Source organism: Taudactylus pleione, unplaced genomic scaffold (genome assembly GCF_031769625.1).
Source record: "Taudactylus pleione unplaced genomic scaffold, aTauple2 ptg000181l, whole genome shotgun sequence".
In the NCBI taxonomy this organism is placed as follows: Eukaryota; Metazoa; Chordata; class Amphibia; order Anura; family Myobatrachidae; genus Taudactylus; species Taudactylus pleione.
Genome location: NW_028284583.1, coordinates 10,791,999 through 10,806,288, shown reverse-complemented (window position 1 = coordinate 10,806,288; position 14,290 = coordinate 10,791,999). Strand labels below are relative to the sequence as shown.

Sequence of the window (14,290 nt, the reverse complement as noted above, 5' to 3'; positions counted from 1 at the left end):
TAACACTAACCGTCCCTCCCCCTAGCCTAACCCTAACCTCCCGGGTGGGTGCCTAACCCTAAGTCCCCCCCGGGAGCCCTAAACCTAACCCTCCCCCCCGCGCGGCTGTCCGCTCGTGGTGCCCGGCATCCCTTCGATCAGGATGCCGAGCGTCGGTCTCCCGGTGTCTGGGAAATGTGCGGCGTCTACATCTAGACGCTGGGCATTTCACCCTCGCCAGGATATGACAGTCGGGAAGCCGGCTGTCGGTAAAATGTCAGCCGGCTTCCGGATTGCATCCCCACACATCCATAATACCTAGCAAGACTGCAAAACCATTGGTAGCGTTGAGTACCATTGCAGCCTCACGCACACTTACACAAGGTCAGACCTTACTCAGAGATTGCTAACCTTCCGGTACGCAGTGAGAGCTCAGGCTGCGTATGGCATCGCAGTTAATAATTTATGCATGCCCCTGCAACGGCGTTCAAATGCACTAGCACGTCTGCGTTTTCCCGACCACCCCCCCATAACCACCCCCAAATGGTACTTCCTGTCAATCACTCTGCGATAGCTCTGCTTAGCCCCTGCTATCGCAGTCCCGATCGCAGTGGCTGGTTCGCGCACGCGCACTGCGATGCATGCGCAGAACGCAACAATCAGCAGATTGCGATCCTTGCTGAATGAGGCCCTAAGGCTGGAATGAAGTCACACTGATGCACTCTCCAGGGCCACAGGAACCCAAGAAGGCAACATTTTGCAGCATTTGGTAGAAAAATACTTAATGAGAGGAATATTTTGCAGAACAATTTTAAACATTTTGCTCATGTCTGTTGAAAATGTTTATGCTTCTAACAAACTTCCAACAGATCTCATAGGAAAGACCACAGTACGGGAATTTAAACATTCATACAAGTTTTGTCTTGTAAATAAGTATTGATGGATTCAAGGGGTAAAAGTAGTTATTAATTGCTGATGACATTGTGAAAATTTTAAAAGAGACATTACTTCTTTCTGAAAAAGAGACATTACTTCTTTCTGAAAAAGAGACAATTTTCAAATTAAAACTTTAGTTATAGTTATATTTATAATTATAATGTAGTCTTATGTTATTGATGTTACATGAAATCAATTTTTATAATTATTCTCAGGGCTCAGATGAATGCACTAAATGTGCCCATTTTATTGATGATGAGAGCTGTGTCGGCACTTGCCCTCCTGCCTTTTATGATGAAAATACGGCCATATTCTCAAAGTATGCTGATAAATCTGGAGTCTGTCAGCTCTGCAGCCCAGAATGCAAGACAGGGTGAGTATAAATACTAATTCTGAAAAGAGCAACAATATGAAATGCAGTAATATTTGGTATCCAGTCTGTAACGGAACACTTTCACAATACCTGACGACAGTCCTGATATTTCCTGAAAAGTCCTGATTTTCGGAGAAAGAAGTGTCCGAGAGGGAGTGTGGTTTGTGTGTTTTGGGTGGGTTAAGGGGAATATAGCTGGGAGAAATTAGAGGTGTGGCCTATTATGTTTTACATTTTAAATCAAGAATGTTCTCAGCTATGTTGTGTTATGATGTTCTACTGCAAAGGCCTCACTGATTTGCATTACACATCAGGCAAAAGTCCTTGGAGGTAAATTTACTAAACAATGGTTTGTTTTGCCTTAAATATCATTGCCGTTGGTAATTAAATGCGCTGGGAAGCAGCAGCTTAGTAAATTTATCCCTAGGCTGTCTTCGTCTTGAATATCTAATACCTACATAAGTTATTAATTCTTATATTTGGTCCACATACTTTAAAACAAAAAAATTAAAAACACTGGAAATGCAACCTTGATTTCTATTACTGCTGTACATTATGGTAATTATAAAAAATATAAGACAAAAGTTATCTCTGTGTAGCCTATTTTATATTAACACATTACTGTGATAGTCACGAATAGCATTTTTTCTTGGTGCTGTGATAAAACAAACAAAACCCCAATTTATTAGCAAATTATGAAATGTTTTCCCTGTTTTATTTACTAATGGGGCAAAATAATCCCATTTTATTTCAAAATGATTTACTCTGAGTCCTGGTAATTTGTTTAGAATCTAAACTTTAGATAGTTAGCTGATATTCTTTCTATTGGGTAGTGCTGCCATCTAGTGGCAGTTTTACAACAAGCAACAAGTAGCAATGTTTTGGTGATGGGTATAATTAAATTGGCACTGAATGAGATTGTCAGTGTGTAATGATGGATTGGAAGGAATGTTGGAATAGCCAAAACATTTACAAGGGAAATATAATTTGTTTGTTGTTTCTACAGATGTACAGGTCCTGGTGTTGAAGGTTGTAAACCACCTGGGTAAGCCAATATAATTTAAATAATTTACAATAATTTTATAAAAATACTTTATTTAGAATATACATATATATATATATATATATACACAAATATAAATATATATATATATATATATATTTGTCCATTTTTAGTATCTAGTATCTATGCTCTCTCAAGGAAATATACCATATTTTTATATTTTCTTCAAAAAGGATAATTTCCATTCTGATTTTTTATATTATTATGTTTTATTGTTGCTTTATCACATCCACACCCGCTTTTTTACATCTAAGTATAAGAGGGATTGGAAGTGGTGATGAGGTGTTGCTAAATTACAGAATATGGAGTGCAAAGAAGGGATATTTTGCAGACAAATTATGTCAAAAGTTCCATTTCTTTTCTTTTATACAGAGATTCATCTGGCCAGTTTGGTAGCTATAGACCATGTAGAACATAAATCATAAGCATTTGAGTCCAAATCACCTGTCACTCCTAATCAATAAATGACCAGTTTCGATCATACGTTGAATGGGACTGTCAGTAAATGCGTCCAGGTAATGACTTCAATGTGACAGTAAACAGCCGACTGCACTAAATTTGTCCCATAAGGCTAAATGGGAAATAGATCAGAGCAACGGGATTGGTTATTATATACATCTTAACACAATAGTTAATTGGAGATAAAATGATATATAAACATTAAAAATTAAGTTAATAACCCTCCAAACCATTTTTATTTAATAGGGGGAAAAAAAAATCTCATAAACTAACATTCTGCTATTGGTACCATTAAAAATTGTTCATTGACCTCAATGACAACATAGCTATATAGAAGGAGCCACAAATGACATCAGATTGTTGTGCACAATCTACCATATATTAAGATGGACATGGTGATTGATCCTGGGATTCCCTTGAACATTCCATGGCAAGTTGTTGTACAGTGAATGCAAGGAGGCTCCGATCACTTTTGGGGTTTCCGAGTAGAACCAAGTCCTGGCTCAGGTCTGCCGTAAATTCAGAGCTCGGATTTAAAAACCAAATCTCGGGTTTTGGATTGCATGTAAACATGTCCAAATTACATGATTTTAGGTGTTTTTATTAATTTTAAAGAAAAGCAAAACAGAAAAGAACCAAAACACTTGAAGGTGGTTTTGCCAAAACATTAACATTTGAGGGTGTTTTTGCCTAAATCAAAAAAATGGGGGTCCGCGCACATGTCTAATATGAATATAGTAAAGTAAACTAATGTTTGCAGCCTCTATTTATCAGTTATTCTTGTCTTTTAGGTCCGTGGCATACATTGCTGCTGGTGTAGTTGGAGGCATCCTTGCAGCTGTTGTGTTGGCACTTGTTGCATTCTTCTTTATCCGTAGAAATCGCATTAACAGAAAGCGCACACTGAGAAGGTTACTGCAGGAAAGAGAGGTACGTGGAAGAACATTGCTGAAGAGTGCTAACATATTTATATTGCCATTTTGTAACTCCAGAAGCTTTTCATTTCAACTAAAACAAGCAAACAAAACAAAACAAAAGTAATGTAAATATAGACACAACAAACCTAAAGAAACAGTAAAATGGATTCTAAGGGGTCAAACCTATTAAGTGCGAAGGGTGCGAGTTGCTGTTGCAACGGCATTAAAACGCCGGCAGCGGGTTGGCACCTTGCACCATTCGCGGCCCAACCCGAGCCCTAATTCGCTGAATTTTGCTCGGAGCCCAATAGGGCAGCGAGCAAAATTGAGCAAATCCAGTCTGCCATAAAGTGCGGCCATTGCCACGATGACTCACATCGGCGAGATCATTGCGGCTAATAGGATTGACCCCTAAAACTCTCCATATTGAAGTTTCAAATTTAGAGCTCCCTGGCCAACAAGTCTCATGTTGATTGAGCAATGAACAAACACTAAGGGCCTGATTCAGAGCCGGTCGCTATTTGCGGTCGTTCGTTCTGGAAAAAGGGGTGGCTATTCAAATGAACCGTTCGCTCTTTGCGGTCTGTTCACGCCTCTAAGTCTGAACGAGCGAGCAAAACTTGCGGTCGTAATTTTAAAAAAGACGCCCCCTGGCCGCTCGCACCATACGTCATGTCCGCTATTTATTAGATTAATCGAGTACATCGAACAGCGTATGAACTGCTCGCTATTCTTGTGGTTGGTTTTTCCAACCGCTATTTTGCGAGCAGTTTTGCCTTTAAAAAAACCAAGTGACGTGGTCAATGATGCTGTTGTTTTAATTAAGCACACCCATAAAACGCCCGTTTTGACCTTTAAGCACGCCTGCGTTGTGAATTCCACTCCCCGTTTTCAAGCACCTTTCCCTGTTACCACCCACGTACGCCTCCTCATGTCACTCAAAATAGCAGGCATTCGCTATTTAGAGAACAAACGATTTTCGGCCGCACTGACTGGTTCGCGCATGCGTATTAAAATCCGTATGCATGCACAGATGTGCAAACATCGGTCAGAACGAACGAGCGGACGTTTACGAGCGGCTCTGAATCAGGCCCTAAGTCATTCTATTAGAATTAATTAAAACATTTTCTCTCTATGATATATTGTGATGTTATTACATATCAATTTGCAATATCAGATTCTTTTATTAAATAACGTTCCCTGTACAGTATATTTTATGGACATTAACAGAACATAGTTTTAGAAGAAACCATCATTTTGGTACCCTGGATTCATACTAACCGTCATGGTGACTTTTTTCAGCCACATTGTTTTTATTGGTATATTATTAAATATCTATATAAAAATTACATAAAAAACATGTATTGCTGTAAATAATAATTGTATGTATACCTCATAATAATACATAGAAAGTAACTTGTAATGATATTAACAGATATTCAATAGTCCCATGGCCATAAAAAGCACAGTACAATTTTACTTTAGGCAGTCATGTTACACTGGTCAATGAAATTCAAGATTAAATTTCAAGTTACATAATGTGTCATTTTGTGTGTAATATAAAGTTAATTGTTATATACTCTGGGAAATTGCCACATACCTAGGGGACAGAAGTTACTGGGAAATGTGGAAGTCTGCTAATAGATGCATTGCTATATTGCCGCGCACCGTAGAGGCTTGCCTCCTTGTAGGATCAGTAGATGTCATGGAGGAGCCAGATGTAGGTTCAGCAAAGTGGTGTGGCACAGGGGTTTCTTTGTGCAAGGTACTGATGGCAGTGTGATGCTCTGTACAAACTAATTAGGGAAATAACCCTCGTATACAGTACTGTACTGTACCTCTCCAAGGACTGTAGCCACTGTATATGACTTTATTTTACCATTGCACACTTGCCAGCTATTCACTTTTATGCTGCAGAAAGTACATATGTGTTTGCCAATCTATGTGTTGTGGAAATGACATACTAACGCCTAAGAAGACTTTATGCAGAAAAATAATTTAACAAATGAATTTAACATTTTTATTTTGTTCTGAAGTGCATGATTTGCTGTGACCCCCTTTAAGCCAATGTGGTAGAAAGAAGGTGGCGTGGTCAGTATTTAGAGTTTTGGGTTTATTTTTCATAAAAAGTAATCTTTTGTCATGCTTATTTAAAATAAGTAAAATAATATAACAGATGTGAAATTGGTATTGTAATGTCACTGTGTCCCATTATAGTTGGTGGAACCAATCACACCCAGCGGTGAGGCGCCCAACCAAGCTCTGCTTCGAATCCTGAAAGAGACAGAGTTTAAGAAGATCAAGGTTCTGGGCTCTGGTGCATTTGGTACAGTGTATCAGGTAAGATCAAGCACAGCACTGTGATCCACAAACCACTTTTTGATATATAATTGTATCACTGCAAGTGCTATATCACAATAGGCTTTGGGACTGATTCTGAGTTGGACGTATTGCCTATGTTCACAGAACTGAGTGTTTCTCTGCTACTGCGCAAAAATCCCTAAAAACTTGTATGGTGCATGCATTACACTGTGTATGGGGGCAGGATGTAGCGTAGTGGTGGGACTGGTACGTGGGACATGGGACTGAGCGGGGGGGGGGGGCATTACAGTTCAAGTGGGCTGAGCTGGACAGATTAATTTTACCTGCTTTAAAAAAGAAAACCCTTACTTATTAACGCCATTGTGGTTGTCCAGCTGGTGGCTGGTTGTCCAGCTGGTCGTTGCAACACTTTTAGGGTCTATATAATGTACTTGGGTTTATTTTACAACATGGGATGATTCATGACAATGGGACGATGTTCACGTAGATGAGCAATTATTTGCAACTGTGCATGTGCACAACCATTCACACAGGAGGCTTTACTGTATCTGCCATGGGGCTGGTGCAAGTTTCGATGGTGCGACTAAGGATGCACCAATCTGTATTACCGCATGCATGCACACTAAAAGTGGGCGACTCAGTCCTTGTACATTTGGCCCAACAGTTGTACACAAGGGAAAGAGTCTGTAGGGCATTTGCATTAGGTTGCAGACGGGCGACCGCCAATAGACACTTCTGCATGCTCTTCTGCTTCCACCTCTGAATCAGGACCTCTATGTGCAAGGTCACTGTACAGAATCCAGCTATACAGACTCAGGGACACTTGACATTTATGTCATTACTCCTGTGTATGCAGCCAATTATATAACCAGCTCCTTTGCAAGTTATCAATATTTGTGAACGAGAGTTTATCAGGAAGGTTATCAGGCCTTTATAGCTTTCACTAGAAATAGCAGACATGCCTTGTAAATGAGTACTCTGCTGGCCAAAGTTGAAGGCACTCTTTTCATGTAGCTTTTTCTATAGATCACAGTCTTAATTTTTTTGAGCTGTTAGTGGTAAAAATGTGAACTTACCGAATTGCTGTGCGGGTCTCTAGTGATATGTGCATGCGAGCAAGGCCGAAACTAGGATTTTTGTCACCCGGGGCAAGACAGTAATTTGGCGCCCCCTCCCTCTCGGGTGATGATATTTAAAATGTCTTAGGGCAGCTTGATACCTCCCTATTTTGGGAAAAAAAATTATACATAGAAACTTTTACATAGAGATTTATTAAAACTAGTTTATGCAATAAACTTGTACTTTAGGTTTAATGCCCATTTTATATCTGTATTTTTCTATACTGTATACGGTACGTCATGTCTAATATACACATTACATTTACAACTTTCTTTTTGATGAATTGGTGCCCTACAAATGGCACTTGCTGTGTAACATGACTAACCATTACTTGTGCTGTGTGATGTGCCGGTAATGAATGGGCTTTAGGAGCAGTGTAGCTGTAATCAGAGATGCAGAGCTGCCGGTGTGTTCGAGGCCCCACATCACCTGCTCACATCCACACACCCCCTTCGTGCTGCTGAGCCACAGCCAGCAACAGCCCTGTGTCCTGCGCATGCTGCACTGCTTCCTTGTCTGCAGAGACTCCGTCACTTCCCTCTTTCGTCACGTCACCCCCTCAGACCCGGTGCCCGGGGCACATGCCCTCCCTTAGTTGCGGCCCTGATGCAAGATTCAACAAGCTGGTCCATACATGTACTATGCAACGGCAAGCCCTGATATGGCAATAACAGAAGAATGATTGTGGTGGAATGACCCTTGTTAAATAGTTTCTCAAAAAGAAAGTAGAGAGTAGGGAGTTGCCTGTATGCAGGGAGCGTGGCTGGAACATCCTTTGGACGCAGTACTGCAGCAGTGCTACTGGCTGCAGGGTCACGTTCCAGGCACCCTGCTAGTCAGATGCAAAGCAATGATGCTGCCACCAGGGGACTGTGCCCTGGACAATGGCACCTGTGTCTCCATAATAAGCCTGTATTCAGAAAATAGTGTAATACAAACATTACTGAATTTGCTCCTAGACCATCCTCTTGCCTAAGTTGTTTAGTATATAATAGAGCAAATGAGCAGTAAAAGGGTCTGTTACTAAGGGCTAAGTGATTTCATGTTTTGGAAACCATCGATGCAAACCGAGCGACCACCGAGCGATCGCAAGGGCTAATTTATGCCTTTGCTTCCAGCTCTGAATCAGGCCCAGTAATTGTTATCAAAGCTGAAGTGACCTACTACAGACAAGCAAAGTGCGAAAATAAGCATCTAATTTTATTCTTTTATGACAGCTTATTCAAATATGTTTCCACCAACTCATTATACAGCCCAGGGCCGGATTAAGGCTTGTGGGGGCCCCAGGGCAACTAAGTTGCAGGGGGCCCCTTCAAGCCACACAGAGTCGAGCCCAGCCCAGCCGTGCCCCCAGTAGCAGTAATCCTCCCAGGAGTACCCCTAGTAGTAATCCCCCTCTATACTGTGTCCCCCAGTAGTGGTCCCACCAGTGTGCAGTCCCCCTAGTAGTAATCCCCCTCTATGCTGTGTCCCCCAGTAGCTGTCTGCCCCAGCAGTGTCCCCAGTAGCAGTCCCCCCTCAACAGTAATCCCCCCAGGAGTACCCCTAGTAGTAATCCCCCTCTATGCTGTGTCCCCCAGTAGTGGTCCCACCAGTGTGCAGTTCCCCTAGTAGTCCCCCCAGCAGTGCCACCAGGTGTGTCCCCAGCAGTGCCCCTAGTAGTCCCCCCCAGCAGTGCCCCTAGTAGTCCCCCCCAGAAGTGCCCCTAGTAGTCCCCCCCAGCAGTGCCCCAAGTAGTACCCCCTGCAGTGCCCCGAGTAGTACCCCCTGCAGTGCCCCTTGTAGTAGTACCCCCCAGCAGTGCTCCTTATAGTACCCCCTGCAGTGCCCCTAGTAGTAGTAGTACCCCCCCAGCAGTGCCCCTTGTAGTACCCCCTGCAGTGCCCGTAGTAGTAGTACCCCCAGCAGTGCCCCTTGTAGTACCCCCTGCAGTGCCCCTAGTAGTAGTAGTACCCCCCTGCAGTGCCCCTAGTAGTAGTAGTACCTCCCCCCAGCAGTGCCCCTAGTAGTAGTAGTACCCCCACCAGACACACACAAAATAACAACTTCCACTTACCTTAATCCCTCTCCGTCGTCTGCTCCTCCGTCCGGTCGGCTCTGCATGATGGGAGATCTCCCATCAGCCACTGCGGGAGCCGGAAGATGGAGGCCTACGGCAGTGGGAGCAGCAGCCAATGAGAGTCTGACTGACTCTCATCGGCTGCTAAAACAAACACACAGCTGCCGGTGCCGGCGGCTGTGTGTTAGTGCTGTGTAGTGCGGACGGCACTTATGTGCCGTCCGCACTACCGCCCTGCCCCAAGCTGATGCAGCAGCACTGACTGTGCTGCTGCATGCAGCTGCAGAGCGCCCTCCTCCCGGGAACAGGTGCCGCCTGCACCTGTTATCGGCAGGGTCACATCGACCCTGTGTGGGGGCCCTCTGTGTGTGGGGGCCCAGGGACGACCGCCCCTGTCGCCCCCCCCTTAATCCGGCCCTGATACAGCCGCTTGGTTCTGATGTTATCATTATCATGATTCGGAGTGGCATCGAAAGCTTGAATTTGAGTTTTATTCAAATGTCAGGTTTGGTCATTTTTAAGCCTTTTAACTACAATAATGGGTATCTACAAAGCCACTATCTGTAATATGTGTATAGACACAATTAGCACAACGACATCACAAAACTTCAAAATAATCTTTTCCTACTGCACTGCAATTCTTTTGTCTGCTGTAATTGACCGTCATTATTGTCCATATTTGCTTGATGCTGATGTTTGTGCTTAAAGCTTTAAACAATCAATACAGTTCAAAAACTATTTTAGAGTGATTAGCACCCAGTACACCACATATCCACAGATAGAATCTATGGAGGGTTAGATGGATAGTTACAGATATATATATATATATATATATATATATATATATATATTAGGGGTGAGCGGGTTCGGATTTCTGAAATCCGAACCCCCCCGAGCCCCCCCGATCCGAGTCCGATCCGAGTCAGGCTCGACTTTTCCCGCCTGACTCGGATTCTGAAATCGAGGCAAAACGTCATCTTCCCGCCTTCCGAGTCTCGCGGGTTTTGGATCCTATATAAGGTACCCACGTCGGCGCCATTTTCTCACTCGGCTGTGGACAGTGAAGAGGGAGGGTGGGAGTTAGGGCTGTGTAGTGTAGTGTAGTGTAGTGCTGCTGTTGTCCACTACTTCAAAGTCCATAGGGGCTGGCTGTGTTGTGCTGTGCTGCTGTTGTTAATAGGGGCTGTGTCCACTACTTCAAAGTCCATAGGGGCTGGCTGGACTGTGTTGTGCAGTCAGTTCTCCATAGGGGCTGTGTCCACTCCAAAGTCCTGTGCAGTGTCCCAGTCCTAAAGAGGTGCTGTAGTGTTGTCCAGGGGGTGCTCTGTCCATCAGGGGTGCTCCCCCCAAGTGCTAAAAAAATAATATATTTTCTGTGTTTGTGAATTGTGTGCGCAGTAGCCGCACGTGCATCAACAAAGTAGTGCCAAGCGTGCGCCTGTGTCATAAGTAAAGGGCCGGCTGGCTTGACCGTTAAAGGGTGCTGTAACCCCCGAAAGTACACTCCAGTCCAAACCAAAAAAAAATTATTTTCTGTGTTTGTGAATTGTGTGCGCAGTAGCCGCACGTGCATCAACAAAGTAGTGCCAAGCGTGCGCCTGTGTCATAAGTAAAGGGCCGGCTGGCTTGACCGTTAAGGGTGCTGTAACCCCCGAAAGTACACTCCAGTCCAAACCAAAAAAAAAATTATTTTCTGTGTTTGTGAATTGTGTGCGCAGTAGCCGCACGTGCATCAACAAAGTAGTGCCAAGCGTGCGCCTGTGTCATAAGTAAAGGGCCGGCTGGCTTGACCGTTAAAGGGTGCTGTAACCCCCAAAGTACACTCCAGTCCAAACCCCCAAAAAAATTATTTTCTGTGTTTGTGAATTGTGTGCGCAGTAGCCGCATGTGCATCAACAAAGTAGTGCCAAGCGTGCGCCTGTGTCATAAGTAAAGGGCCAGCTGGCTTGACCGTTAAAGGGTGCTGTAACCCCCAAAGTACACTCCAGTCCAAACCAAAAAAAAATTTATTTTCTGTGTTTGTGAATTGTGTGCGCAGTAGCCGCACGTGCATCAACAAAGTAGTGCCAAGCGTGCGCCTGTGTCATAAGTAAAGGGCCGGCTGGCTTGACCGTTAAAGGGTGCTGTAACCCCCGAAAGTACACTCCAATCCAAACCAAAAAAAAAATTATTTTCTGTGTTTGTGAATTGTGTGCGCAGTAGCCGCACGTGCATCAACAAAGTAGTGCCAAGCGTGCGCCTGTGTCATAAGTAAAGGGCCGGCTGGCTTGACCGTTAAGGGTGCTGTAACCCCCGAAAGTACACTCCAGTCCAAACCAAAAAAAAAATTATTTTCTGTGTTTGTGAATTGTGTGCGCAGTAGCCGCACGTGCATCAACAAAGTAGTGCCAAGCGTGCGCCTGTGTCATAAGTAAAGGGCCGGCTGGCTTGACCGTTAAAGGGTTCTGTAACCCCCAAAGTACACTCCAAACCAAAAAAATATATATTTTCTGTGTTTGTGACTTGTGTGCTGTAACCCCCAAAGTACACTCCAGTCCAAACCGAAAAAAAATTATTTTCTGTGTTTGTGAATTGTGTGCGCAGTAGCCGCACGTGCATCAACAAAGTAGTGCCAAGCGTGCGCCTGTGTCATAAGTAAAGGGCCGGCTGGCTTGACCGTTAAAGGGTGCTGTAACCCCCGAAAGTACACTCCAGTCCAAACCAAAAAAAAAATTATTTTCTGTGTTTGTGAATTGTGTGCGCAGTAGCCGCACGTGCATCAACAAAGTAGTGCCAAGCGTGCGCCTGTGTCATAAGTAAAGGGCCGGCTGGCTTGACCGTTAAGGGTGCTGTAACCCCCGAAAGTACACTCCAGTCCAAACCAAAAAAAAAATTATTTTCTGTGTTTGTGAATTGTGTGCGCAGTAGCCGCACGTGCATCAACAAAGTAGTGCCAAGCGTGCGCCTGTGTCATAAGTAAAGGGCCGGCTGGCTTGACCGTTAAAGGGTGCTGTAACCCCCAAAGTACACTCCAGTCCAAACCCCAAAAAAAATTATTTTCTGTGTTTGTGAATTGTGTGCGCAGTAGCCGCATGTGCATCAACAAAGTAGTGCCAAGCGTGCGCCTGTGTCATAAGTAAAGGGCCAGCTGGCTTGACCGTTAAAGGGTGCTGTAACCCCCAAAGTACACTCCAGTCCAAACCAAAAAAAAATTTATTTTCTGTGTTTGTGAATTGTGTGCGCAGTAGCCGCACGTGCATCAACAAAGTAGTGCCAAGCGTGCGCCTGTGTCATAAGTAAAGGGCCGGCTGGCTTGACCGTTAAAGGGTGCTGTAACCCCCGAAAGTACACTCCAATCCAAACCAAAAAAAAAATTATTTTCTGTGTTTGTGAATTGTGTGCGCAGTAGCCGCACGTGCATCAACAAAGTAGTGCCAAGCGTGCGCCTGTGTCATAAGTAAAGGGCCGGCTGGCTTGACCGTTAAAGGGTGCTGTAACCCCCAAAGTACACTCCAGTCCAAACCGAAAAAAAATTATTTTCTGTGTTTGTGAATTGTGTGCGCAGTAGCCGCACGTGCATCAACAAAGTAGTGCCAAGCGTGCGCCTGTGTCATAAGTAAAGGGCCGGCTGGCTTGACCGTTAAGGGTGCTGTAACCCCCGAAAGTACACTCCAGTCCAAACCAAAAAAAAAATTATTTTCTGTGTTTGTGAATTGTGTGCGCAGTAGCCGCACGTGCATCAACAAAGTAGTGCCAAGCGTGCGCCTGTGTCATAAGTAAAGGGCCGGCTGGCTTGACCGTTAAAGGGTTCTGTAACCCCCAAAGTACACTCCAAACCAAAAAAATATATATTTTCTGTGTTTGTGACTTGTGTGCTGTAACCCCCAAAGTACACTCCAGTCCAAACCGAAAAAAAATTATTTTCTGTGTTTGTGAATTGTGTGCGCAGTAGCCGCACGTGCATCAACAAAGTAGTGCCAAGCGTGCGCCTGTGTCATAAGTAAAGGGCCGGCTGGCTTGACCGTTAAAGGGTGCTGTAACCCCCGAAAGTACACTCCAGTCCAAACCAAAAAAAAAATTATTTTCTGTGTTTGTGAATTGTGTGCGCAGTAGCCGCACGTGCATCAACAAAGTAGTGCCAAGCGTGCGCCTGTGTCATAAGTAAAGGGCCGGCTGGCTTGACCGTTAAAGGGTTCTGTAACCCCCAAAGTACACTCCAAACCAAAAAAATATATATTTTCTGTGTTTGTGACTTGTGTGCACTGTGGCTGCACGTGCATCAACAAAGGAGCAGCGCCAAGCGTGCGCCTGTGTCCCATAAGTAAAGAGCCGGCTGGCTCATTTCTTAAAGGGTGGTGTAACCCACAAAGTGCACTACTCTCCAGCAAAAATAAAAAAATATTTTCTGTGTTTGTGTGCGCTTTAGCCGCACGTATATATATCAATATAACATAAATGGAGGACCAAACTTTCTCTGATAAAAATAAAATAGGGAAAGATCAAGAACCACTTCCTACTAGTGCTGTTGCTGCTGCTGGGAGTTGTTCATCATCCCAGAGAGGAAGTAGGAACATCACTACTTTTACTAAACAATTGACCCTCCAACAGTCCCTAGCGATGAGGATGAAGTACGACAGCAGTCATCCTGAAGCAAAACGTATAACTGAGGCCTTGACTGCTATGTTGGTGTTAGACGTGCGTCCGGTATCCGACATTAGTGCAGTGGGATTTAGACAATTGATGGAGGTAGTGTGTCCTCGGTTCCAAATCCCGTCTAGATTCCACCTGCATCCTCAAAGCAGCAGCGACAAGCGTGCGTCTGTCTGTTAAAGGGTGGTGACACCCTCAAAGTGTGCTACACAAACAATTAAAATATTGTTCTTTTTTTTTCTGTCTTTGTGAAATGTGTGGGCTGTAGCCGCACCTGCATCCTTAAAGCAGCAGCGACAAGCGTGCGTCTGTCTGTTAAAGGGTGGTGACACCCTCAAAGTGTGCTACACAAACAATTAAAATATTGTTCTTTTTTTTTCTGTCTTTGTGAATTGTGTGGGCTGTAGCCGCACTTGCATCCTCAAAGCAGCAGC

At 44.1% G+C, this 14,290-nt stretch overlaps 1 protein-coding gene across 1 annotated transcript in view; it reads left to right on the top strand.

Moving 5' to 3' along the window:
* EGFR (epidermal growth factor receptor) overlaps positions 1-14,290 on the top strand; it is a 231,328-nt gene that overhangs the window by 200,238 nt on the left and 16,800 nt on the right. Inside the window, exons 15-18 of the mRNA XM_088476057.1 lie at positions 1,131-1,288; positions 2,295-2,333; positions 3,602-3,740; positions 5,945-6,067. Coding sequence (XP_088332183.1) covers positions 1,131-1,288; positions 2,295-2,333; positions 3,602-3,740; positions 5,945-6,067 — 459 coding nt within the window. The remainder of the gene's footprint in view (positions 1-1,130; positions 1,289-2,294; positions 2,334-3,601; positions 3,741-5,944; positions 6,068-14,290) is intronic.